The 25,439-nt window shown below is 46.1% G+C and overlaps 1 protein-coding gene across 4 annotated transcripts in view; it reads left to right on the top strand.

The window, feature by feature from the left end:
- The window catches only part of SLC8A3 (solute carrier family 8 member A3), a 136,159-nt gene that overhangs the window by 89,970 nt on the left and 20,750 nt on the right, over window positions 1–25,439 (top strand). For 3 of the 4 annotated variants that reach the window (XM_026095858.2, XM_026095856.2, XM_026095857.2), the window contains exon 3: window positions 16,880–16,983. In XM_026095858.2, coding sequence (XP_025951643.1) covers window positions 16,880–16,983 — 104 coding nt within the window. Of the gene's footprint in view, window positions 1–15,338; window positions 15,446–16,879; window positions 16,984–25,439 lie in introns of all 4 variants that reach the window. The other variant, XM_026095855.2, reaches the window with a different exon arrangement.

The following is a 25,439-nucleotide window of genomic DNA, read 5'->3' as shown; positions in this document are numbered from 1 at the left end:
ACCACCATTTCCAGTGTGCTTAGAGCACTGAACTCTGGGGATGCTGTTACGTACAGGATCCAAGAAAGAGGTCTAGGCAGACATGGAAGAGTTAAGATATGGTGGCTCCAGTGCTGCAAACTGGGGTGACCTGGCAAACAAAATTTCAGGTGTAAGTAAGCCTAGAGCACAGAGTCCTGGGAACAGCCACATTAAGAGGAACACTTGGCCTCTACCTATGTTGTCTATACTGGAAGGAGACAGGGACTAGTATTTTGGGCAGTATATGCAATCTCTGCTCAGAGCTGCAAGTTTGATCACAAAAAGCCTGTCCGTGTCTGTTGCCAGCAAAGGGGATTTGGATATATCGTGGCAGGAGGTCAAGGGCCTGTAATCCCTCCCAGTGGTAGCCACCTTCGCTCCCGCCACAGCCTGGCTCCCATGGCAGTAGGATGGGCAAGCTCAGGTCTCTACGGCCATCAGCCTCCCTTCCTGTCTCGAGTGACCTGCTGCGTGGCTCACTCCTGGAGCACCAGCATGCAGGCTGCCTACCCTGCTGGCAAGCCTTTGGCCAGCTCTGTCCCTAACTGGGGCTTCCTTTCTGTCTCAGCAGCAACAAAGTTGTCTCAGCAATGCCAGGAGCCAGCCAAGACCATTAGCAGCCATAGAGGAGGTCACTATGGCCATCTTTTTCTTGCTCATTTCCTTTCCTCATTGAAATGTATGAACATATGAACAGCTGGAGTCCATGTCCCTAGGCACCTTATTTTGGTCAAAGCTGGTTAGGACTGACCCACTCTGTCATCAGTCTTCTGAGAAATAGCTAGTGGCATTTTCACAAGACTTTGGCCTTCCTTCCTGCTTTCTAGTCTTCAGTTCCCAAGCTGAACTGAGGCACATTACGTGAGGTTGTCCTTCTATTAGAGCTTTGATAAATCAATTTTCTTGCCTCTTTTTCCCACCTGAACAGCTGAGACCGAATCAATATGAGCTTGTAATTCATCATGGCAGGCATGGAAGAGTTAAGAGGCTGGGGTGGAGCTCACAGAGGGCTTGTTTTGGCACTCAGGCAGCAGTGGGTAGCATATCTCCAGTGAGATATCACATGCCATTGAAGCCATGGTATTACATTTCTGGGATCCCCATAGCAGAAGGATTTTGAAAATCTTTTTGGAGTTCAGAGAATCTGTATTTTGGAGACATTAGAGAAGCTAGGGTAGAGATCAACTGAGCAACAGCCAACAGCACTAACATGCAGCCTTCTAGAACTATGCCAAGAGAGGAGGTCCTGACGACATAGCTGGTTATCAGAGCTCACAAGGGTGATGAGCTGGAGAAGGGAGCTGTGCTCAGAGCACACTTCAGGCAGGCAGTGAGCCCTAGTCAGTGGGGGAATGTTCTCCCAAAAGAGAAGTGCCCAAAGGCTGGTTGTTTAGTCTCTTAAAATCTGCCTTTACAAAGCACTAAATAGTACACGGCAGGTAACAATCTGGCAGTGCCAGAGGGATCACTTCAGCTAGCAGCTTTCTGCAATTTTTGTCCTACAGAGAATTTAAAGACTTCCCAGGCTGGTGACTGTTGTTTTGAACCTGGCACTTCTCATTCTTCAACTTCCTCTCCCCCTTCGTCCCCACCTTCTCGTCTGTGCCAGCATCTCCATGGCAACACTGTGTTGCTAAAGAATAGAGAAGACATCTAAATATAGCTTCCAAATCTCCATGCCTTCAGCTTACAGTCTAAAACCAGGGGTGACAGCTTGAAGCACTAGACTGCTAATGCTAGTCAGTAAAGAATGTCTTGCAAATGAGATTCAGGAGTGATTTGGTGAAACTGGGGTCATTTTCATCTGAATGCTTGTTTTGTGTTAGCTCAGGACATCTCAAGACATTTTGAGGTAGTTCAGCCTACCCTCTCCTGTCTGGGGCGTTCCCACGCCCTCACCCTATCAGGTTTTGTAGCCATTCTTCACAGCAAACAAAAATGCTTCCAGTGCTTCATCTGGCTATTGACATCCATGATGGGTTTGGACATCAGAGGGTCTTGTTGATGCATTGGACTAAGCTGGCAGCAGAAAAAATGAAAGGCCTTCAATAGGGAATCAATTCTCCTGCTTCCTTCTTTCTCTGCGCTATACTTTTTCTTAAATTCTGTGCTGTGTGACCACAGTGGGGTTGTGGCTGAGGTTTTGCTCTTTTTAGAGTTACTTTCTAAGAGGGAAAGGTTACATCCTCTCACAGAGGCTGGTCCCCAGGAACTAACTTAATATAGTGAGGCGGGAACTGTTCATGCCCAGGCACCTGGCACTGCATCACACCTACCGCAGACTGACACCCACCAGAACTGACATTTCATGGACCGTCCAAGTTGAGTTATTACCTCTACCAGACACGTGTCTGGTAGTACAGACCTCAGCAAGTATCTCCACAGGTCACAAAGACTGTCCTCTCTTTGGCCCTTGAGCAATGAGTCTCAATTGGGCCAGCAAGAACAAGTTGACCTGCAGCAGGCCATGCAAGGGCTGGTTTGTGTTTCTGTACATGGGACTTAAGTCTTCGGAGCTAACAGTCTAGAATGTGTCACACAAATCAACCTAGATTCATGTTTTTAAGAGAGGAATTTGAACAAAGATTATAGCCAGGCCTGAAATTATTTAATATTAAAAATAGCTCTATTAATCTGAATGGGGGGGGGGGGGGAAGCCTGTGGAGGTGGGCTATTAAGCTTATATAACCCAACTCAAATATCTCAACTCAGCCAATCAGCAATATGGACTCAGCTGAGAGAAAGGGCTTTTAAAAAAAACATATCCTTCCCTTCTTTGCAGAAATTCTTAAACCAAATTGTGGCATCTTTTCTGAAGAAAGAACACTCTGCATTAGAGAATTCTATGATGTTTGAACAAAGTGAAATATAAATAGAGTGCTTTGGAAATCTGCTTATCTGGCAGGGCTGACTGTGTTAAAGAAGCTCCCAGAGCATTTTGTTGTGCCTCCCAGCACGCCTTTTTCAGCTCCTCCATGGCTTCAGAGTTCTGTTTGTAACATTTGCTATTTAACAGTTCCAGTGCTGATTCCTGTGGCTGACACATGTACCATATCAAGTACTTAGTGATTTTTAGAAGGAATGATAGTGCTTAATGGGCTCACCTGCCTGTCTAGTAACTTAGCAGTTCTGATTTCTCATTGCTTGTACAGTTATTTGCACCTTTGCAAAATAGGTATTAAATTCTATTGTGAATTTGACAGTATTTTATGTCTCTTTGCATGGCAGTGAAGAGTGAGGGATGCACTGCTGTGGCAGGAAAGAAATAGGAACTGAAAAGTGAAGCTGACCACAGGCACAAAGTGACCACTTTTGTTTTTCCATTCCAGGATGCAGGAAGGGTAACACTTAGGCAGATTTTCATCTGGGTTCTTTTTTTACCAGCTATCACTATAAATCTCTTACTGGTAACATTTCAAAGTTTTCTAATACGAACAAAAAAAGAAATATGGCTTTAGTCTTGGCTATGTCCCTTTAATTACCATGCATCAGTGACTAAAGCATTTTCAATAGCTCTAATTGAGACATGAGCCAATTTACTAATTAGCCAAGATTACATGGGGAATACACAAAGGGAAATCACTTTTTTGTGTCAATATTTCCTTCTTTATCCCTTATCAAGACATGGTTCAACATCAACAGTGTCTGCACAGCCAACAGCCATCCAGACTAAGCCCCTGACTTCCCACTGGTCCCAGGTGAAGTTCCACATGGTCTCAGGAGGACAGGGAAGGAGGGAAACCAGGATCTCAGACCAGGCTGCCTGGTTGCTCTCTCCTGATACATCTACTTTGGGCACAGCTAGGAAAGTAAGCATCTCTGTCAGCATATATTTCCCCTCCTGTGATCCCCTGTGGCAGAGACAGATGTTGGCCCTCGCAGTGAACAGAGCGGAGGAGCACTCTGGGCTGCATGTGCAGTGAAGGAGAGCAGCAGGACTTTGTCACCTGTGTAGATCCCAGCTGCGAACTGAGAAAATTTCTCTCCCCAGCTCCCTCTGTGCCACCTTCTTTGCTACCTCTCTGTGTTGGAGACAGACAGCAGGGGACATAGTGCTGCCTTTGTCACTTGTGCTGGGAGGCAGTGCTGAAAGATTCTTCCCCTTCCCTTCCCAAGGAAGTTCATATCTTATGAGTCAAGTTGGATGTTAGGAAGGACTTTTTAAGGGTAAAGAGATGAAACATTGGGGAAGAGTGTCTGGGGCAGGTAGAGATTGTCCAGCAAAGTCTCCAGCATTAAAAGTTAAAAAAAAAAAAAACCCCAAAAAAACCCCCCAAAAAACCCCCCAAAAAAACCCCCCCAAAAAAAACCCAAAAAAAAACCCCCAAAAAAAACCCAAAGAAAAAACCCCCCAAAAACCCCCCAAAAACCCCCCAAAAACCCCCCAAAAACCCCCCAAAAACCCCCCAAAAAGAAAACCCCCCAAAAAAAACCCCCCAAAAAAAACCCCCCAAAAAAAACCCCCAAAAAAAACCCCCCAAAAAAAACCCCCCAAAAAAACAAAAAAAAAAACCCCCAAAAAAAACCAAAAAAAAACCAAAAAAAACCCCAACCCCCCCCCAAAACCCCCCCCAAAAACCCCCCCCCAAAACCCCCCTCCAAAAAAAACCCCCCCAAAAAACCCCCCCCCAAAACCCCCCCCAAAAAAAGCCCCAAGGAAAACCCCAAGGGAACCCCCCCCCCAAAACCCCCCCCCAAAAAAAAGCCCCCAGGAAAACCCCCAAAACCCCCCCCCCAAAACCCCCCCCCAAAACCCCCCCCAAAAAAAGCCCCCAAGGAAACCCCCCCCAAACCCCCCCCCAAAAAAAAGCCCCCCAAAAAAAGCCCCCAGGAAAACCCCCCAAACCCCCCCCCAAAACCCCCCCCCAAAAAAAAGCCCCCCCAAAAAAGCCCCAAGGAAAACCCCCCCCAAAACCCCCCCCAACCCCCCCCCAAAAAAAGCCCCCCAAAAAAGCCCCCCCAAAAAAAGCCCCAAGGAAAACCCCAAGGAAAACCCCCAAACCCCCCCCCAAAACCCCCCCCAAAACCCCCCCAAAAAAACCCCCCAAAAACCCAAAAATCCCCAAAAACAACCCCAAAAACCCACCCAAAAACAACCAAAAAAACCCACCCAAAAACAACCCCAAAAAACCCAAAAACCCCCCAAAACCCCCCCAAAAAACCCCCCCAAAAAACCCAAAAAACAAAAAAAACCAAAAACCCCCCAAAAAAACCAAAAAACCCCCCCAAAAAACAACCCCCCCCCCAAAAAAAACCAAAACAAACCCCCAAAAAATGGGCAACTGCCTGTCAGAAGTGGCTTGGTGGAACTGGTTCTGCCCAGGGTCAGGGGTGAACTAGCTGAGTGCTAGCTGTCAGTTCCAGCCCTGTTTTCTGAGGCTTTTTGGTTCCCCAATGGCATAAAGGAGCTTTAGCAAGGAAGAGGAGATGCACTATAGAAATGCAAAACTCCCTTCAAATCAGAGCCAAATTAAATGAAACAGGAAGCTGGTATTGTTCCCACTTCCACCACCACCCAAAGCACTCTCTGCTCCCTTTCTTCACCCTGCTTACAACTGTAGCATCTTCTAAACGAGCAGTTCGAATGTTTTGCAAGTAATGACCGTCCCCTACACAGGCTCCTGTGAGAGAAATAGGGATCACCACCACTGCGTAGATTTAGAAATTGAAGCACAGAAGTATCAAGTGATTGCTTGCATGGCCTCAGGCTTGCCTGGAGGAATACAGAGGTCATATCATGAGTAGCACCACAGACAGCCCTATGATAATGATCATCTAGTTATCCCATAGGCCATCCTGAAGTTAAAAAATTCAAAAAAAGATCAATTTATTATTGGACTTCTGTGTGTGACTTTACAGCAGACTGGTCTGAAACTGTCCGGCCTGTTCCCCCTGTGCTTGTTGCACAGAGCGGAGGTCCCTTAGCTGCTCTTCCAAGGTCCTGATGAATGACACAGCCAGTTTCTGGAAATCAGCCCGCAGTGGCTTGTCTCCAGCTTCTGTACTAGCACCAGTTCTTTTGTAACGCATGCATCAGCGACTTGTACATCAGTGATCTGCCTGAAACTCTATGCTGACAGTTTGTCTATCCTGTTGGCATCTGCTTAGGTAACTGGTACCAAGATCTGCTCTGACCTTGGAGACACCTTAAATTCTGACCTGGCTGTTAGAACAAACTGTGACTATCACTGGTGACTGCAGCGGCATGCTTCAAAAACTGTTTCCCCCGCTACAGTCCCCCTGGGAGCCAAAAATCTCCTTTCATGGGCATGATCTGAAGCCCAGTGTATATCCTGTCTATCCTGGTCTTACTCTGGATGGGTCCTTAAATTACCATGATTCCCCGTTGAAATGAAGATTGCTTATCATCTCCTTGGCAAGCTTTGGGAATCTGCTTTGGGATTTAATGCTTTTCCTCCTCAAACACTTCCCTCATCTTTTCCTACATGGCAGCATAACTCTTTGCTTCAAAATGACTCTGCTTGCCCCAGCCTTGGTTACTTGATGTGCTACTCCCTATGACCGTGTGCCTCGCACCAGGGCACCTTGTCTGCCAGCGCTGTTGCGTTGCTGTGTTATATGTCTGCCTCCCAGTGGCCCAGACAAAGCCAGCTCCCCGCTGTACAACAGTCTTATTTAATCCCCTGTGGTTTGCCTCAAGTTTTGACATCTTATATGGTCAGCATTACTGCAACATGACTTCTCAATGAGATCTTCTGGCAGAGGGAACAGATCCTATCCATATATTTCCTTGTTGAAAACCCAGCCCAATGCCAGCAGTCACATGCAGGGCTCTGGGGAAGAGTAAGACTGGCACCACACATTTTGAAATTCGTGGCGCAGGGCCTGTACCTGCAGCAAATCAGATGAAGATTTAGGTATGTTGAGATGCGTTAAGAATGCTATGGCTTGACCTGATCTGTGTGCACTAATGATTCACATTAATGAGTTACTAAAGATCTCCTGGTACTTCTCACTGTCCCAGGGATGTTTACCTTGCTGTCCTGGATGCTTTCCATCCTGGCTAACAGCATCCCACCAGGGACTGTAAATCCTGCCCTTGCACAACACTGCCTGTTTCAATGGTATACTCTATGTGACATTTCCTGACCTATGCTGTTTTTAGAGCTGAGCCTTATTTTACATTCCAAAGTCATGCAGACACATCCTCTTAACCTCCACTGCAATAATTCCTGCAAATGAGAGTCTCCGCAAAGAGACTCAGTATTTTCTAGCACATTAATCAAATAACCATTCAGTTGTTGCCTTATGTGTTGGAAGAGGATGTGTTGTCAAATAAAATGATTTTATAGATTATCCTATGTACTCCCCTTATAGGGAATTTAGCAACGTCATGTGCATGAAGTCCTTTAGGAGAAGATCAATGTCTGTTCATTTCATCTTCTGGTGCTTACTCAGGGAAATCTCCTTATTAATGTTGTTCCCTAGAGGAGCTTTCCCATCCTTAACTTTTAAAAACAGTGATTATTTTTAAGTATGTGTCTAAAGGAGAGCCTGGACTGGCACCATCTAAGGGCTATTGGTGACAGTGTGCAATGTCCACACAGAAAACAGGAGAGAGCAGCTATTCTGACTTCTGTATGCACATGTAATCCCTGGGAACTACAGATCTCACCTTGTCCTGCTGTACCACAGTCCTTCAGTTATCCTTGTCCTTCCCAATTTTAAGAGCAGAGGTATAGCTGTAGCCACAGTGGGTCCCCTATGATTTTGAATCAGAAGTCGAATGGTTTGCTTTTTGTTTTTTTCTGGAGATAGGTCTCCTTGTCTAACATGGTAATATTGCCTCCAGAGCAGGAAGAAACCCCAGCAGCCCTCTAAGAGTTATTTCCTAGCAGTCTCAGAAGCTGCCACGGCTGTGTGCTTTTGCTACTGAAAGGCCTATTTCTCCTCTTGTTGTATCTGTGCAAACTGCCTGGCAGCAGAGGCTGGGGACTCACCTGGAGCTTATGGAAAATGTGAAAATGGGTCAGCTTAACCGATCTGGGCAGGGAATCTCACACAAACAGATCTTGTGGAAGGCTGAGGAGGCTCCCTGTCAGGCTAGGAAAATCTGTTTCAGTACTTCTGGCGATTGTCCCTTCCATGCTCAGTCTGACTCCTAGATGCACATGGAGAAGGATAAGCTACCCATGCTTTTCCAAATTAAAAGCATTGTTCAGCCTGTTGAAAAGGCTACTGAGGCCTGAATTAAAGAGCTGTTTCTGCAAATCAACCCATGTAAATGTTGAGATTGAGTTAAGCTGTGGGTTGGTACTGGTTGTGGAGCTTTTGGGTTTGGTTTTGTTTGCAGAGTGACTCCTCCTTTCCAACTCCCATTGTCATTTAATGAAGGCAGTTGATTGCCAGGACAGAGTTTTGGATGGCCTTTGTTGTTCTCAGCTTTCCAACCGTCTGAGATATGTCTTGGCCATGAGGAAGCTGTCAGAGAAAGAGGAAGGATGGAAAGTGTCCTCCTTTCCCTGATGCAGAGGCATCAGCTGTTGGGGAATGAAAGCTGCCCGGCTGAGCAAGGTGCGCTTCAGACCCCTCACTTCCCATTAGGGGGAATGTTCCCGTCAGGCCTGTTGTGCTGCAAGACCCTCTCGTGCCGGCATCTGCCTCGATTAATTTCAGGAAACTGTCACAATGTTCTTGCAGCAAAATGTTCCCACGCCTTCTGCTCACGCTCGCTCCCTGCCTCTCGGTGTCCTCCTGTCACATCTCTCACATTAATGCGATGTCTTCCCAGAGTGGTGTTACACTCCAGTCCTTCTCCCCATCCATCTCCTGTGCTCTCTAGGCATTTCTAGGAGGTAGCTATCCGTGTGGCTGCAGGTGAGATATGAGGGCAGTGTTGCAAGGGAGCAATCTGTGTTTTGGCCTCAAGACGATTTACTGCAGCTTAGGTTGTAGCCGTAGTTACAGTTGCTTTTGTAGCACTAGAGAGGAGTAAAGTGCTCTTAGTAGTTAAAGAAGTTGCAGAGCTTGGGAACAGGCAACCCTAACCCAGCCGCGCCAGACTGGGAGGGACTGCCTCACCGTCCTGATAGGCACCAAAACACCCTTTGTCAGCGCTGACCTTTCCACAGCGACAGTCACCAAAGCAGCGAGCCAGCTGAGACAAGGGCACTTCCCCACAAGGAAGCGAGCTGAGCCCGGCGCCCCATTCCTTGCAGTCTACCGGGCGGCCCTGGGACTGGGGATGCTTTCTTCCTGCTGCTGCAAAATAATAGCAAAAGGTTAAATATTCCACGCTATGCAGCACTTGCCCTGTGAGCGGTCACCCACCTCACGGTGTCACTGAACAGTCCCTGGAAACTTCTCCGTTCCTTCTTTCGTTTCTGCCTTTCTCCTTTTTCCCTTGCACAGTAAGGTTTGGAAACTCGCTGGGACTGGAGTGATACTGGGCAGAGACTGTGAGCTTGGCTGGAGCCATCCAGGCTGCACTGGCCAACTGAGCGCGGTGCCAGGGTGCCTGAGTAGCCAGAGGGTCCCTATCACACAGCCCACACCTCAAGGCTGCTAGGCTGGGTCCCCGAAGCTGTGTAGTCCACAGTGCTGTGAAAATGAGCATGGGCTCTCAGCAAAGCCATGTAGGTCAGGTATAGTACTGTCCTGGTGCAGCTCATCCTCTTTTGAGCCTACAACAGGTTGGGTAAGGGGTATAAGGCTGCCTTTGTCTGCACAGGCCACATTCAGCTTTGCTGTATGAAGATTAGCTGATGAAGGTGGCTTTGGCCTCATCTGTGTATGTTGTGGAGTCTCTGTGCCCTCTGCTTGGGTTTGGTCCTAGGTATTGAAATTTGTAGGGCCCAGGTCCCTGCAGCCCATGGTGTTCTCTCCTATGGATGGCAAAGAGGCACATGGTCTGTCACTGCACGGCGTTAGCTGACCCTATGCATGTGCTTGGTGTTAATGTCAGTGTGTTGACTTGGCTCTACTCTCCCTCCATTAATCAGCCTTATGCTTTGCTCTGTTGAAAGGTCAAGAAAGAGCAGCACCCAGTTAGCGTTCCCTTTGCCTGAGCTCAGAAGGTGTTGTTCATGTCCCCACAGCCTGGCACAGCCCTCAGGGTTCCCACCAAGACGCTGTCTGTGGGTCAGTTTTATTCTGGGGATGCTGGCTGATCCAGCTGGCTTTGAGCCAGCAAGTGGCCCTCACCTTTACATCAGTGTTAAACTTTGCTGCATTTCAGTGAGCAGGATGGCAAGTTTCTATTTCACTGCAGAGTGACTTGGATCCAGGTGCAGGTAGTGGGGGGAAGTGTGTTATCCACTGACATACAACCAGGGTTCAGGACCATGTGATCCTCTGTGCATGCATGTGTCAGAAACAGTTGACTGAGCTCTGGTGCTGGAAGGGGCTTTTCAGGCATGGACAGTCTCTTGCAGTTGGACTTTCCACTTGTAGAAAGGAGTGGAAAAGGTGGGATCATCAGAGTGCTGGGCTTGAATTTTTGTTTAGAAGAGACGATGCTAGTGTGGTGAGTTCATCAGGCCTGTGGTGTGCTGGGGAGTTAAAGCCAGTTGCACAGCCAGACTGAGTGTGTGTGAGGTGTTATCCTGTCTCTCCTGTGCAACAGAGAATTAGGGCAAGGGGGATGGTCTGGAAGACCCGCAGCCTGGGGTGGCGATACCAGGCAAAGATCAGCAGAGTGTGAACAGGAATGCACATGAGCCCAAAGAAAAAAAAAACTTTGGAGGTATTGGAGGCAGTGCCACATTACTTGGATTGATTTCTGGGTATCAATACATGGCCCTATCTTTCTGCGTCCTCCCAAAACAAGTAAGATCTCAGATACGGCCATATACCAAGCAGAGGGCCCAAAAGTTTGCAGAAAATTCTGTTTGCTCTCAAATAACTTCTCTTCACTTTCTGCCTTGTGTACTTGAGAGTCAGGGGGCCAGTTGCCAAGAGCGCTGAAACAACAGCCACTCAGACAGGGAACATTTTATACTCGTTTGTAGCCCCTACTTGCGCTCTGGTTGGTGTGGATAGCATGTATATTGACACATCCAGTTGCAAAAGGCATGTACACAGGCATATTTTAAAGAAGGTTCAGAGGAAAAAAACACACCCAGAATCAGAAATACAAATTTGTATTATTTTACTTCTGCCCCTGTGTTTGGACAGCTTTCAAAATACCTTCACTGGTATACTATTTTTAGTCTGCCAGCAAATGAGACAAGAAGTTTTTTCCCTTTTCATTGTCAGCAGTATTCAAGAATTAGCATGCAGATCTGTTTGGCCCCAAGCATGAGGCGGTGTCACCCCAAAGGGAGGAGAAGAGAGGTGACCCGGTGTCACCTGGGAAGGTGAGGCAGGGCCTGGGGACTGCAGCCTCTGGCAAAGCAGCAGGCAGAGTGAAGGTTTCCCAGTGGTCTTAGGAAACTATGCTGTTTCCTGACATCAGGGGGCTTCCTTTTGTAATGTCAACATTTTAAAGCGTATCTTCTCTACAGAAATCCACTGGGTTCTCTTTCTCGACTTTCTTTTAAATTAAAAAAAGACAACTATAAAGAAATCTCACCCCTGTGGAACTACTTAGTAGGCTATATAGACCACTCTGCACTTAACAAAATGTGCACGCAGTGAGTCATTACTTCCTTGAGTCCACAGCTTTGAGTATTCATTGTGCAGTTGAGTGGATTGTGTAAAATCAGGCTTTCCACACACACAGACTTGGAGATCATCTTCCGTGCATGCTTTCTCATTAAATGGTATTTCTTCTCCACTTCAGTATGCGCATACACCACTCGCAGAAATGGGAGAGCCACCTCTTAAAAAAAAAAAAAAAAAAAAAAAAAGTCACTGTAAAAAGACAGACTCAAATAATGTGCATTCATTATACGTATTGCCTAAAGCTGTAGAATGGCTTTGTCGTGATACCTAAATCGGCCTCCAGGAAACATGGTCTGCATCCTTTGCAGACAAGTTTTGTTGCAGATACTGAGTAACATGGGGCTGTTCACACTGAAGACCCCTTTTGGAAAAAAAAGTTACACTTTTTCTGCTTTTTAAAGTGAAATGCTGATTTCTTCCCTATTTCTCACTCCTCATATTTTCACTCTGAAAAAAGGCTGAGGGAAAAATTAGCTACTTAAAATCATGAAAAGTCAAGAGCTAAAAAAAGCAGAAGTTGCCAGTAGTTCAAAAATGTAAGCAGCGCTATTTGTGAACGGGATTTTCAAAAGCAACTGGAGTTTAGGAAGCACTGGCTACTTTCAAAAATCCCATCTTCTGTTTTGTAGTACGACCAAGAAAGAGATCAGAGCTATGAATTGGATGCAGATTTAATTCAGCAAATTGAAAAACATTTGCAAAATACTAGGGACCCAGACAACATGTGGTTCAAAAGAGAAATTCTGTCAACCTCTCCAAAGAAAATGGAATGAAATAATTGTAATGAAGTCTTAGCAGAGCACCGACATTTACACCAGAGACACACTGTTTAAAATCTTTCAGTCTGGATTAGTAGAGATTGAAAAGGTCTAGAGAAGGGAAAGAAGGCTTGCTAGCATTAGTAAGGGTTATTTGCAGAACAACCACTGACAAAAATAAAGATGATTTAGCTTAGAAAGAAGAATCTGAGGTGATTTTTCTTGCATATTCATAACACCGAAGGATATAGCGAAGATTGTTAAAACTCTTCCCCAGTCCCTTGTGCCATCATTGACAGACAGGATTAGGATCTGGTCAGAACAAGAGCCAGCACAGGGAGCAGGATTTCCACAGCCAGAGTGGAGAACCAATGATGACTGAAGAGTCAAATTGTAGGAGAACTGGATAATTTTGTGGTCGTTGATGATACCAGTAGGTATGCAAACTGCAGCAATGAAAACTAATCAACCCTCCTATTTTGTGTCATGAAATGGTGATTTTCAGGGGGTCATAAAGCCTTCCTCAGATATTACACGATTTGCAAATGCTCTTTTCCTCAGCTGCTCTTAAGTGGAGCAGTTGCTTAGGTGTTAGCTAGTAAGCATAGGTCAGTGCTACCGTGTTCATCCAGGCCTGGCTCCAAGGGGTGACAGCCTGAGATCTGTCCTGTCTGCTCTCAGACACAGCTGGGCCTGTAATAACTACCTACGCTGGCAGGAGCTGGGGTCACAGCATCCCTGGGATTTGGGACTGGAGTGCTTTCTGAAGCAGTATGGGATCAAAGGTACTGGATATCTTTTAGTGCCTGATATTCAAAGTAGTAAGGCCATGTACAGTTTTTTATTCATAACAAGGTCACTAATATATGGGCTAAGGCACTTAGTGAGTGTGTTGAAGCCCTCATATTTACCCCCACCCTGAGGATTTCTGGGATGATTGGTGACAAATTAGCAGTGAGGACCGCTGACTGAGTTTTGAGACTAAACTTGTAGTTTGTAGTCAGTGCTCAGCTCTTCTTGAATTCAGCAGAGTGCTCAGCGACTCCAGCCCGATACTGAAAGAGCACTAAGCAGTTATCTCCACAGACAGCCTGGACTAGTTCAGCTTCTCATGGGAGCAAAAGAAATCACTCTCACCTCCCTGGTCAAGGGAGGAGCTCATGGGAGCAAAGGAAGTCATTCTCGCCATCCTGGTGAAAGGAGGAACTCAAGTTCCCAACCAACAGTATGTATGAGAAAGATTTCCAAATCCCACTCACTTTGGCACTAGATGTGTTTGTTGATGTACACCACTGTTGTAGTGTGTCGGTCCTTTTCCCAACAAGGCAAAGGGTAGAATAGTGTAATGCTATTTCTTAAGTCTACAACACTTTGTATCAGTAGGTTTGGTTGTGTTTGACAGTCATAAAGATCCACATCTTCCTCACAACCCTATGAGCACATTAGCACAACAGCTCACTTACAGGGAAACTGAGACACACACAGTAATTTGAAGCCTGGGGTTATTTTGCTCAGGCTCCATGATCTCCAGTCCTGCTTTTCTCCTCCTTTCTATGTACAGCCAAGACAAATTATAGATACAAAATGCACCAGGGGACTGATCCAAATGTTGAGGATGTGCAGGGAACTTGCAGTGGTCGTTGCAGGAGAGCCGTGGAGGAGATGTGTGTGTGGGTACTAAGCTGTTAGATGGGGAAGTCATTCCCTGGTGAGATGGGCAGCTGGCCTGGTTCTTAGGAGCAGTTGTTTTACGGTGATGGAAATGCACTTCATGTTGAACTGACTCTTCGTTTTAAAAATTGCAGTTCCAGTTTAGGGTCATGGCTGATTGGAAGTCTGGGAGCCTTGAGATAACAAATGCATGCCCGTTCAGAATGTACGTGTGTATATGAGCATGTAATTATATGTGATCATTGGTGCATATGCAGAGAACTTTACATTTAAGAGGGTGTGAGATCATCCCAGAGTGAAAGCACCAATCCATTCTGTCATGAGTGAGGGATGTGATTTTATCAAGCCTTTCAACTGATAAGAAAGCAAGCAAAGTGCAGGTATAATTTTCAGCCTGAGACAATCAGCGCAACCCTAGCTGAAAGGTAGACAGCATAATTGGCAAAGCCATCAAGTTTAGATTGTTGTATTTGTGTGTGCATGTGTGTAGGAGTGAGAGCCAAGGAACTGTGACCTCTGTTTAAGACATTTATTTGCTGTGAAAGAAACCACATCATGGCAAGCTCTTTCATTCTTTTCCCACGAAATGCTCCTGGAACTAATAAGAAATTCGTCTAAGGAGAGACATAGGATTTTCTGCCCAGCTAGTCCAGCAACCAGCACTACTCAGAGTCCCCTGCAGAGGCAGGTTTTCCCTTAGGCAGCTGGTTGACTAGCCTCACCTTTGGCTCACTTTAACATGAAGAGCTCAGAGCTAAAGGTTGCAGCATCTTCCCATATGGTCACTTAGTGTCTCTCTGAGAGGCTAATGGGAACCAGCATGGAGGTAGTAGCTTGGTGCCTGTGTGGTGTGTACTTGTGCATGTGTTTTTATGCATGTGTGTTCAAAGTGAGTAGCAGTGTGAACAGAGCGTGCTTCCCTGTGTGCCAGTCAGATTTTGTTGCATGGACATTGTGCAGTGAGCGGTTGTGCTGATCTGTGTTGCAACTCTTGAGCCTCTTGCCAGTTTGCAAGGAGACCAGAGCTATTTGTGTTCAACTACATTTTGCACGATATGTTCAGGCCTTCTGGTTGAACAGAAGATAGGCCAATGTCACTTGCAGTAGTGGGCTTTAGCCTTTCTCAAGGGCCATGTTGAGCCTGTTCAGTGAGTGAGAAAACTTTGACTGTCTAATGTTCCCATGCAATTCCTTGCGTTCCTCCACTTCTGCTTCTCTATTCTCTTCTCCCCTTTATGACACTTATTATTTTTCCATCCACAGCAAAACAATTCACATCAAGGTAATTGATGATGAGGAGTATGAAAAAAACAAGAATTTCTTCATTGAGCTGATGAGCCCACGCATGGTGGATATGAGTTTACAGAAAGGTGTAGTACTGGCCCTGCAGACTAACGTTAACACTCTTCTTTCCTCTTCTCTTTCTTGCCCTTCCTCCTCTGCTCCTTTTCCTCTGATTTCTTTTTGTTTCCAACTGCTCTATCCTAAACACTGCTGTGCACACACACCTGTGTCACATGGTACCTGTGGAGCATGAGTGGGATGGGAACTGTGCTGGAGGGGCCTGGGAAAGGGGACAAGGGAAGGAGAGAGAGAGAAGGATAATACAGTCCTAGTTGTGAATATTTTTGCAATGGCTCATAGAGGGACCTTCCATCCTTCCCATTGATGGGAAGGACTGAGCCTGCTTAAGCAAGTCTTGTAGCATCAGTGGGAAGATGCTTGCTAGAAACACATCCAGCATCTTAGGAGACCATCACCCTGCTGTATTTCTATGAGGTGTCCTGATAGTCCCACATTAACAAAACACAAGAGTCAAGGCCTGGCAGAGAAAGAGACCCTAATAAATTCTCAGAAGGACTGGGTAAAGGCTGTGAACCTTCCAGTCTGGTTGCTGTTGAGCAGCTCTGGGAGTGACTGATCAGGGCAGGGAAGAGGGCTGACACTCTGCCTTTGATTTGTTTGAGGGCTCACAGTAGCTTTATGCATTGCAAGGGTGCTAGACATAGCCTGGAAACCTGGCAGCAGGGAGAAGGAGACAGCTCTGCTCCGGTGTCAAGGGTATTTTCATTCAAGTCTCTGAGGTATTTTAGTACCATTCTGTCTTCTGCGAGCTCCCAGCAAAGCTGTCTGCTCTCACAGAAAGCTGAGTCTCTCGGTCAGGGAACATTCAGGTCAGGGAGAGGAGGCAGACAGTATCAAAGAGTAGAAGCAATAAGATGTGCCATTTTAAAAATGGAAATTAGAAATTTCAGCATCCTTTGAAGCTAACAGAGTTATAGCCTCAGCTATAGCAAAGACCTGACTCACCCCCACTGGGGAGCATGTCTGTGAGTACGCATCTCTCTCTCTTCTCCTCAGTCTCCGAGCCCAGAGTCCCTACAGATTTATTACTAATTGTGAGGGTAGCAGGAGCAATTGACCTTTCAGCCAAAATGCACTGGGTACCCCAGGGTGGCTCCTGGTGATTTCCAGTCAGCCAATACCCTTTCTATTACCATGTGACACTGAAAAAACGTGCTGCAGAAGTCGTCTCCCACTAACCATCAGCAAGGTCCGAACCCCCTTCCCCTTGCTCTTCACTCCCTTCCTCACCCCCCTTGCCAGCCCCATCTCCCCCTAACACCCTCCCGCTCCCCAAAGAGCAGCTGCGACCGATGCGCCATGTCAAACGAGCAGGCCAACGGCACACCGCCCCAGGCAGCGGGGACGGGCTGCATGCGAGAAGCGTGTGGTGCTGCTGCTGCGTCTCCTCCAACTGGCCGACCCGCTGTACACGGTTGTCTCTCTTGTTGTCCCTACAGGAAGACCGTAAGGGTTAAAATAGTAGATGAGGAGGAATACGAAAGGCAGGAGAATTTCTTCATTGCCCTTGGTGAACCGAAATGGATGGAACGAGGAATATCAGGTGTGAGATCCTTTATGAAAACAAATGGAAAAAAAAAAAAGAATCAAGTTTCCAAACCCCAACTCCAAAAATATAACCCTTTTTCTCCTATTTCCCCTCCCTCCTTTTCTCCTCCTCCTGTAGACAGATCAACTTTTATTCTCTGCCCTCCTGTATTCTCGCTCTCACCCTGTTTCGGTGTCATCTCTGCCTTTTAGAGCCTAGCTTACTTCTGATCCTCCTTTTGTGCAATGCTTGAGCCTTAGAGGCTGTATTATTTTGATTGGGTTTCTTTGTTTTGGTTTGTTTTCTTTCTGAGCACATCTTTGCTGTTCTCCCCTCTCTTCCCCTTTGCCAGGACCTTAGGGAATGTGATAGATAAGGAAAGGGCATAATGCATGGCTGTCTCTTAAGCTCGCCCCATACACCCTACTGTCCTCCCCTCTGTTGTTGCCTGCCAGCGGCATTGCATTGGTGCTGTTGGGTTCCTATAAGGTGCAATGAAAAGCTCACAGGAAAAGAGGGAAGGTGTGAGCTAACTTGTTTTGCTTATATCTTTAAAGTGATTCTCAACATCTTTCATCTAAAAAAACAAAAACATTAATGTGATGTAAATAATTACAGCCTTTCATCCAGAGGGTGTGAAGCACTGTTAATGTCCTGATTTAGGGTTGGATACAGTAAGGCTGAGGATCTGTGAGCAGATCAGGATCATACTGGGAAGAAACCCTGACATTTAGTCATGCCTTGCCTATATGTAGCTTTGTCCTTGTTGTGTCCTTTTTCTCAGTTGCTGAGTCTTGCCATTGGCTTCACCAGCTTTGGAGTAACCCAGGAGGAACAATATTTAAACAGAAACACTTAACAAAAAGGAAGGCCACCTTCCGAGTGTCTGATATGCAGTAAAGACAGATGTATGTGTCCAAGGGCTTATTTTCATTCCCATGTACTGCTGCAGGTGGTGAGAACATCTGGCAGTTGCCTGGGTATCACACAACTTTCCCTTGTTGAAATGTCTTCTGTCTCTTATCTCAGGTGCACAGCCATATCCTCTAGCCTGTCCTAGCTCCCATGAGCAGCTCTCCAGGACATTCAGGATAGACACAGCTTGCATTAGCATGACAATGTGACATCGCATCCATGGATTCGTTACGTTTAAAGCCAAAATGAATTCATAATTTAAAGCCATTAGACCCTTTCATGCAGCCTGTTAGCAATGAGGGACATGAGCTTTCACTGTGTGTTGAGCACAGGCACCAAAGTCTGACTTCTAGTAAGGCATTGACTCTTGATCGGAAGAAGTGACCAGCCTGCCATATCCCACGAGGGTACTTTCCAGCAGTTAATTGCCCTGCAGAGTAAAGTCATGGGCATGACTTCTAGAAGGAAGTTGTCTGGCTTCAGCTTATAGCCACTTGTTCTTCTCATACTTTCCTCTGTTAGGGTAAAGAACTGCATGGTGTCTCACACTTTCTCCTGTGTAGGTACCTACATACTGTATACATGTTACACTCAATTTTCTTTTGGGGAGATTAAGGAGATTAAGCCCCTTCAGTCTGTGACTGCGAAATATTTTCTTCAGCTCCTGAATAACCCCGGGGTGTCTTCTCTGCACTTTTTTGTCCACAAGGCTCCCACCTCCATCTCACCAGTGCCAAATACAGAAGAAAAATCACCTGCTTGTGACTCACTCTCCTGCTTATACTCTCAGCAGTCTGTAGCATCACAGGTTACTGAAGTTTCTGCTTGGTTGTGTGGTCTCTGTGAGCCCTGAATCCTTTTTTAAATATGCGTGCTTCAGGATACAGAGCCAGGATTGGGTTAGTTTTTGTTACTTTCTGCATTCCATGTTCCTATATATGCCAGTTGCATCTGGCTAAACAAAAATACTCATTTGAACAAATCTAGATAGCCAGTTAAGATGGTTCAGTCTGTACAATTGCCCTGTCCTCTTTATCTGGATTATAACACCAGTTTGCAGTGGGTATTGGGCTTGTCTCATTTACACTAACATAAATTGGACTCAGTGTAACAGACAGAGGAGATCCAAGTCAGACTAAATGGTCTTCAGGAAAAAGTCTGGAGATCAACCTCCTTCCTCCACCAGAAGTAAGAGGAAACTCTTCATCAGACTCTGCTTACCAGTAGGAAGTGAAACATGATGATAAATCATAAGGAGGGGGAAGATGCAGAGCACTTGTTAGCCTCATTAGAGAAAAGTCGGAGCAAGAGCACTATGCTTGTATAAACCTAAGATGGAGTTTAAAATGTATTTGTAACTGTTCCTGGCAAAAGGTGGCACAGTCACTACATGAACTGTAGGGCCTCTGAAAAGATTCCTGCTCTGTAGTGTGTGCTCACTCCAGCATTGCCCGGGAGCTTATTTTGTGCCGAGGATGGAGAACAAGGAGCTACATGATACTTCCAGACACAGCACTTTGGGATCGATAGACAGCAAACACTGTAGCCAGAAGCTTTACAGGGCTGCCTGATGGGGGTGCACAGGCGAGCAGATGGATCCTGGCAGAGACAAGGAGGCCCAGGGCGTGCATCAGCTCTCATGCACTCATGGAGGCAGTGCACACCCACGCTGCTGTACAGGCAGTGTTATGTGCACTTGTGTAAAGGGAAGCACATGCAGATTTTCATGTTGGCGCCAACACCGGAGCAGACGCATGTTCCTACAAGTGTTGCATCATTCCAAGATGCGCGTAACACATGTACGACCAATACAACCCCACTGGCTCTGCGGTCAGACCGGCCACCTCTGTGCAAACAGGCTCATGGTGATACTGCTGTTGCACCAACAGCCAAAGAATAGGGGGGAGGCAGGGGGGACCCCCAGCCACTAATATCCTTAGCAGTGAGTTCTGTTGTTTTTACTGTCGTGGTGATGAATGGGCCTCCACACAACTCACAAGGCTGGGGCAAGCACAACTCCTGGCTCTCTTGGGAGGTTCCAGCCAGATTGCTTTTGATGAGGGAGTCTCTCTGGATTCCAGCTGCCTGTACATTTGTTCCTAGCACCACAAAGGATGTGGGTCTCTTGACTGTGTGTCCTCGTCTTGTTGTTGCTCCCCACTTAGCTCTCTCGTATTGAGTCTGTGCCTAGGGTGCTGTAAGACTATCTGATGTTTTCAGGGTGTTCTTCATATTGTCTTCAAAACATTTCCTCCTGCCCCTTTGGGAGCAAGAGCTTGCTCAGCTTGCCTCAGCTGACTGACAAGTCATGTTTTGAAGTAATGTCCTGTCAGGGTCATGCAGAGACAGCCAGTCCATCTCAGTCATGCTTGCACTATTGTAACTTCATGCCAGGGGTCTGCCCTTGCTCCAGGACTTTGCTTTGCAGAGCATAGCTGCTAGCTCTTCTTAAGGATAAAAGTTGGCAGCACTGATGAAATGTGCATATGGTTTAGTGTGGTAGCCTATGGTAGTGAAGTAGCCTTCTTCCTAGAGGAAGGCAGAGCTGACAGCAAGGGTGAGCCAGTGATTCAATGAGTAGATATGTGCTTTTCAAACCATCCTGGGCAATAGTTGGACAGTATATTTTGGATTCAGGTCTTGGTCTAGAGCCCTGTATTCTTAAAAATCCCTTCTGCTATTTCAGAGGGGACCTATGCTGCTGCTGACTGTGGCTTTAGTGGTTTCTGACAGACACGTAACTGAAGAGGATACTACCCAGGACAAGGATGGGTAGGCAGGATGCAATACCATATGGCTGATTTGAATTATTGGCTTGGTTGTCCCACGCACGTGCCTATACAAAGCAGTTACTACCAGTCAAGGGAGTGTCTGCTTGACCCTGACCAGAGCTGTGGCATACAGGGGAATGGCCTGATCTGTTTGTTGTGATAGCAGCCAATATTGGGCTGCATAGTTGTGTGAGGCATGCATGGGACTGTGTATCTATAGAAAGGTCTTTGTGAGGGCCAGAACTCTGCAAGAAATTCATCCTATTGCTCTTTCTGTTTCGCACTCACCAGCACCAGTACTAGAGGAAAAACATCTCTGCTCAGGAAGGTACCTCTGGTGGTCCAGAAACAAATTCCTATCTGCAGACTGCTCAAGGCCCACACAACACATAACAGCCCCTTCAGTGTAAATACGGCTGTTCCTCTTATCTGTATAAATATCTGATATAGCCTTTTGACTGAAAAATTTTGCATTATCCACAGGTGTTGCTTCCTTACTGCTTACCCCCATTTATATCAGTGCCACACCTGCTTTGAGCCTTGGAGCACTCAGCTGTTTATCCTTTGCTATGTGAGGAGCTGACCACTTCTGCCTGTTTGTTGCTTTTTCCCCCTTACATAAATGTAACCTCTACAATGCCAAACCTCATCTTTCAGTCCATTTATTCTTTTTCATCCATTGGTTTCTGTGAGGGAGTTTTTCAAAGTAGTTTGATCATCTGAACAAATCACATCAGATAGTTTTACTTTACGAGCTCTTCTTGTTGGTGTGCTCAGGTAATTCAGAGAGACTAGAATAGACCTGAGATGGGTGTCTTGCCAACCCATTCTGTGACAAAAAACAATATTGACTCAGTAGTGGCATATTAGATACAAAGAGTGCTAGCAAAGATGGTACTTGCTTCAAGCTAGTTAAGTTGAAGTGAATAAGCAAAAAGAAACCAAAAAGAAAACCACGTTCTTTGCTTGTCAAGACAGTGAAGTGTGAGTGCTGCTTTTCACCATCGTGCTGGCTGTCTCCCAGGTTTCCCGATTTTTTTGTCTTCGCCTTTTCTAAGGAATTAACCTCTGGATCCTTCTTGTCTCATCTTTCCTCCGTATGTGCAGTGACATAAACCAAATCCCTGTCTACAGCGCAGGGCCAGGCTTCAAAACCTCGCGGCACACTGAGCTACTGTTCTGGCCATCCTTTTTTCAACACCTTTTTAAAGTGTTCTGGTGGTGAAACAAGACTTTTCTTTTAGTACAAGATGCTGTCTTTTGGGTTGACTGTTACTCTTGTGGCAGGTCTGGTATCACTTAGCTCACAGCTCAGACCTAGATTTTTGTTACTCTCAGCCCTGCAGGATTTCAGAGAAATCCAGGCTGTTTCTACTGTCTTCACACATCAGCTTTCACACTTTGTATGCAGTCCTGGATTACGGAAGCAAAATTTACTCTGCTTTCCCTGGAAGAAGTCAGTCTTCTGCTTAAATTGTGGCTAGCCTTAGTGTTGATAAAGCTAGAATGACAAGTGAAGCTACTTTGGAAGATTTTGTCTGATAGCAGGTAATGGTGAAAATCAGGTTTGGAAAATTATGTTTCATGAGGGTAATTGGGGGCCTACTCATGAGAATTCAGCCAGTGGCACAGCGGCAGGAGATTCAGCCTCAGGGATGATGCATGAATGCTGATTCTGGAGTGTTACACTTTGTAAAAGGGACCAACATCCTTCTTCCAAAATTTTGCTTCAGAAACCATGTCTCCTACAACATATGGCTTTACTGGAAATGGGAACAAAGATGCCCCATGGAACACTATTAAATAGATGGCACAACTTGGCTCGGGAAGATTTTGTCTGAAGTGCCCTCAGCCCTCCCAGCACAGTCACCTGGTGCTGACAAGTCTCTTGACACATCTCTGTTTAATCGTGTGTCAACACTGCTTACAGGAAAGCTGCATGCCCCAGAGGGACGATGTGGCTGGGATTCACAGAGAAAGGATTAAACCACAAAGATGGGTTCCTAGGTTGGATTGATCAAACCACATTATCTAATTCAAAATATTGATGGAGACGATTGTTTAGCCTATGAAAAAAGCAGCTTTACAGCTCTCCACAGTCCTTTAGGGAAACTGTTCGCTCACCTCAGCTCGGTATGGAGTCAGAGTCTATGGATGCTTGCATCTGGAAGATGAGCGGCCCCTCTCCCTTCAGGGAGCTGAGCCCCAGAGGGCACATTTGCACCCTGCCGGGACCCCCATGCTAATGCTCCTTGACTGGCTGCAGAACCGGAACAAGCCCTGGGCTGGGCACTGGGCTCATTAGCCCTGCTTCTGGCTAGCTGTCTGCGTGGGTCACTTCTGGTGTGGTGCCAGGTGCTTCCAGGAGCCAAGCGGCTAGCTTTGCCCAGCACATTTGGCACTGGCAGGGAGATTTGTGTTAGAGGTCTGTGCTCTGCAGTATGGATGTACCCATTGGAGATGCAATAAATAATAACCTAGAAACATTAGCCATTCACCTGACAATTTGCATGGTTGCTGAGCATCTTTGGGTGTGCACGGGATCTGGGCAGTATGTTCTTTCCTTTTGCTTTCTGTGATTATGCTGGGTAAATGTGGCTTTCCTCAAAAACCACAGCTTCCCCCTTCCTAATATCAGTTCACTCTGTGTGTAAAGAGTGTGTATGTTCACTCTAAATGTATGTAAGTACCATATATTTAACAACCTAGGAGAATCCTCTTATCTATACAGTGCTTTCCTAGAGTCTTTCAGTATATTGATTAGAAAAGATTTATGTTAATGTTATGTTATGCTAATCAAGAAAGAGTCCAGAATAAAGGATGTAGCATGATCAGATCCCTCTGTGAGGGAAAGTGCAGAAAAGGGTATTGCATACTTTAGAAAGAGGCTGGGATGCACATTTAGCATTCCAGGTTGGTGTAAATTACAGGATTACCTGATTTATGATCTCTGCCCATGCCAAGCCAGGTTCCTCTTGCTTTAACCTTCTTTCCCCTCAGTAGAGTTAAAGCAGGAGGGAATTAAAATCCTGACCTGTAAACTACACCAACATTTGCGTTGCAGCAGAATTTGATCCCTTAGCATGTAGGAAACAGGCAGATGAAATTTTTATTAGTTATTGCCTCTTTAGCAGCTAAATTGAGGTCACATTGCAGGGTTTCAGGAGTGGCAGGGAAGCTGAGTTCATACATACAATTTTGACTTTGCCTAATTAGAAAACAGACCTGCAGGGCAGAGAAACCCCAATAAAGGAGAAACTGGGATCCAGAATTTATGCTGGGATCCCTCCAAATACAGTGTCACAGAGCAGCACAAGGAAGGCAACTTCCATAAAGGTGAAAGCCAAGCTGCGTCTGGGAAGCACCCGGGTGCGAGGTGCTGTTTTCTCCCGGTGCAGCCCTGCCACTCCACAGGGATACGCTGCGGCGACTTCCCCCTCTTCTGCCGGGGGTCTGACCAGCCGTCACCTCTTCCCCTGGCGCTGAGCTGGGATGCCCAGGCAGGCGTGTGTATGAGGGAAGCGTCCCAGCAGCTGTAGCGACGATGCCTTCATTGCTGGCTGCCCTGTGCAGACCCCTTTGTGCCTCTGGAGTTCCCGATCTTCAGTGACCAGCTCCTACTTCCTTCTGTGTTAATCAAGAATGAGTGAGGCAGCATTTGGCATTTTGTATGTGAACATGTTCAGTGTTTCATGCTAACAGACTAGTTCTTGCAAGGCAGTGGCTTAATTAATATGCAGAGGCCAGGCTTAGATAGGAGACCTTTATGTGTTACATCCATCCTTTTGGTACTCGCAGCAACACTGGAAGTCACACTGAGCTTGCATGTTTTTTTCTGTGTATCACTCCTACATACTTTCTGCTTTTAGCATTTAAAATGCCCACTGCCGCCTTTTTGTATGGAAGACAAGGCTTCACGTCTCCTGAGAATCGGGTGAAAAGCAGAGTTAGTGTCACTTGCCTTGTCTGCAGGTACATGTATTTGTCTGCACTCACGCTGTGCAAGGTTTAGGTAAGGGATACATAGGATTGCTATTCTGGATTTGAATACTGAGCTAATTTTAGCAACTTCGTATAACAATATGCTTGTCAAGCCTCTGAGACTACCAGAGATGCCAATAGCAATGAGGCCATGCTACAGAGCTGAAGTGAGCTGACTTGGCCACTCAAGAGCAGGGACTTGAGGAGCAGGAATGGAGGAGAGGACGTACCCTGAGGACAAGGCGAGGGAGCCTGGGCTGGGGGCAGGAGAGGGAAGCTTGTAGGATGTGAACAGCACAGGGACTATTGCGAGGGGCTGGTGCAGGTACAGCATCCCCAGATGTATTGTCAGGAAACATTACAGGTCAGGACTAAGGGCATATTGGCAGATGCGTGTGCAGGAAGGAAGCTTTAGTCTGTGAAATCATTTTCTTGCTTGCATGCACAACATTCACTCAGAAATATAAAGATAAAATAATCCCTTGGCTTTCTGCATGCCATATTCTTGATGTTTCATTCATAGCTTTATAGGCTTCTTCAAATATTCATGTATCATAGCATAAGTGAAAGGGAGAAAAATACTTCTTTTGCAGGCTCAAAAGGAAATTGGGAAAAAAATAAACTCAAATCCCAGGGCTCTAGAATAACAGTTTTGAAATACATGAGGAGTGAGTGATTTTTTTTTTAATGACCACTGTAGCTTAGGGGCCCAGCAATATTTCATTATATTAAATTTGAACACCAAATCGACACATTGTACTAATGGTTGTAATTGCAAAAATGTAAATTCAGTTTTCCCACGTT

Source organism: Dromaius novaehollandiae, chromosome 5 (assembly GCF_036370855.1).
Source record: "Dromaius novaehollandiae isolate bDroNov1 chromosome 5, bDroNov1.hap1, whole genome shotgun sequence".
Classification (NCBI taxonomy): domain Eukaryota; kingdom Metazoa; phylum Chordata; class Aves; order Casuariiformes; family Dromaiidae; genus Dromaius; species Dromaius novaehollandiae.
This window is presented reverse-complemented; position numbering and strand designations above follow the sequence as displayed.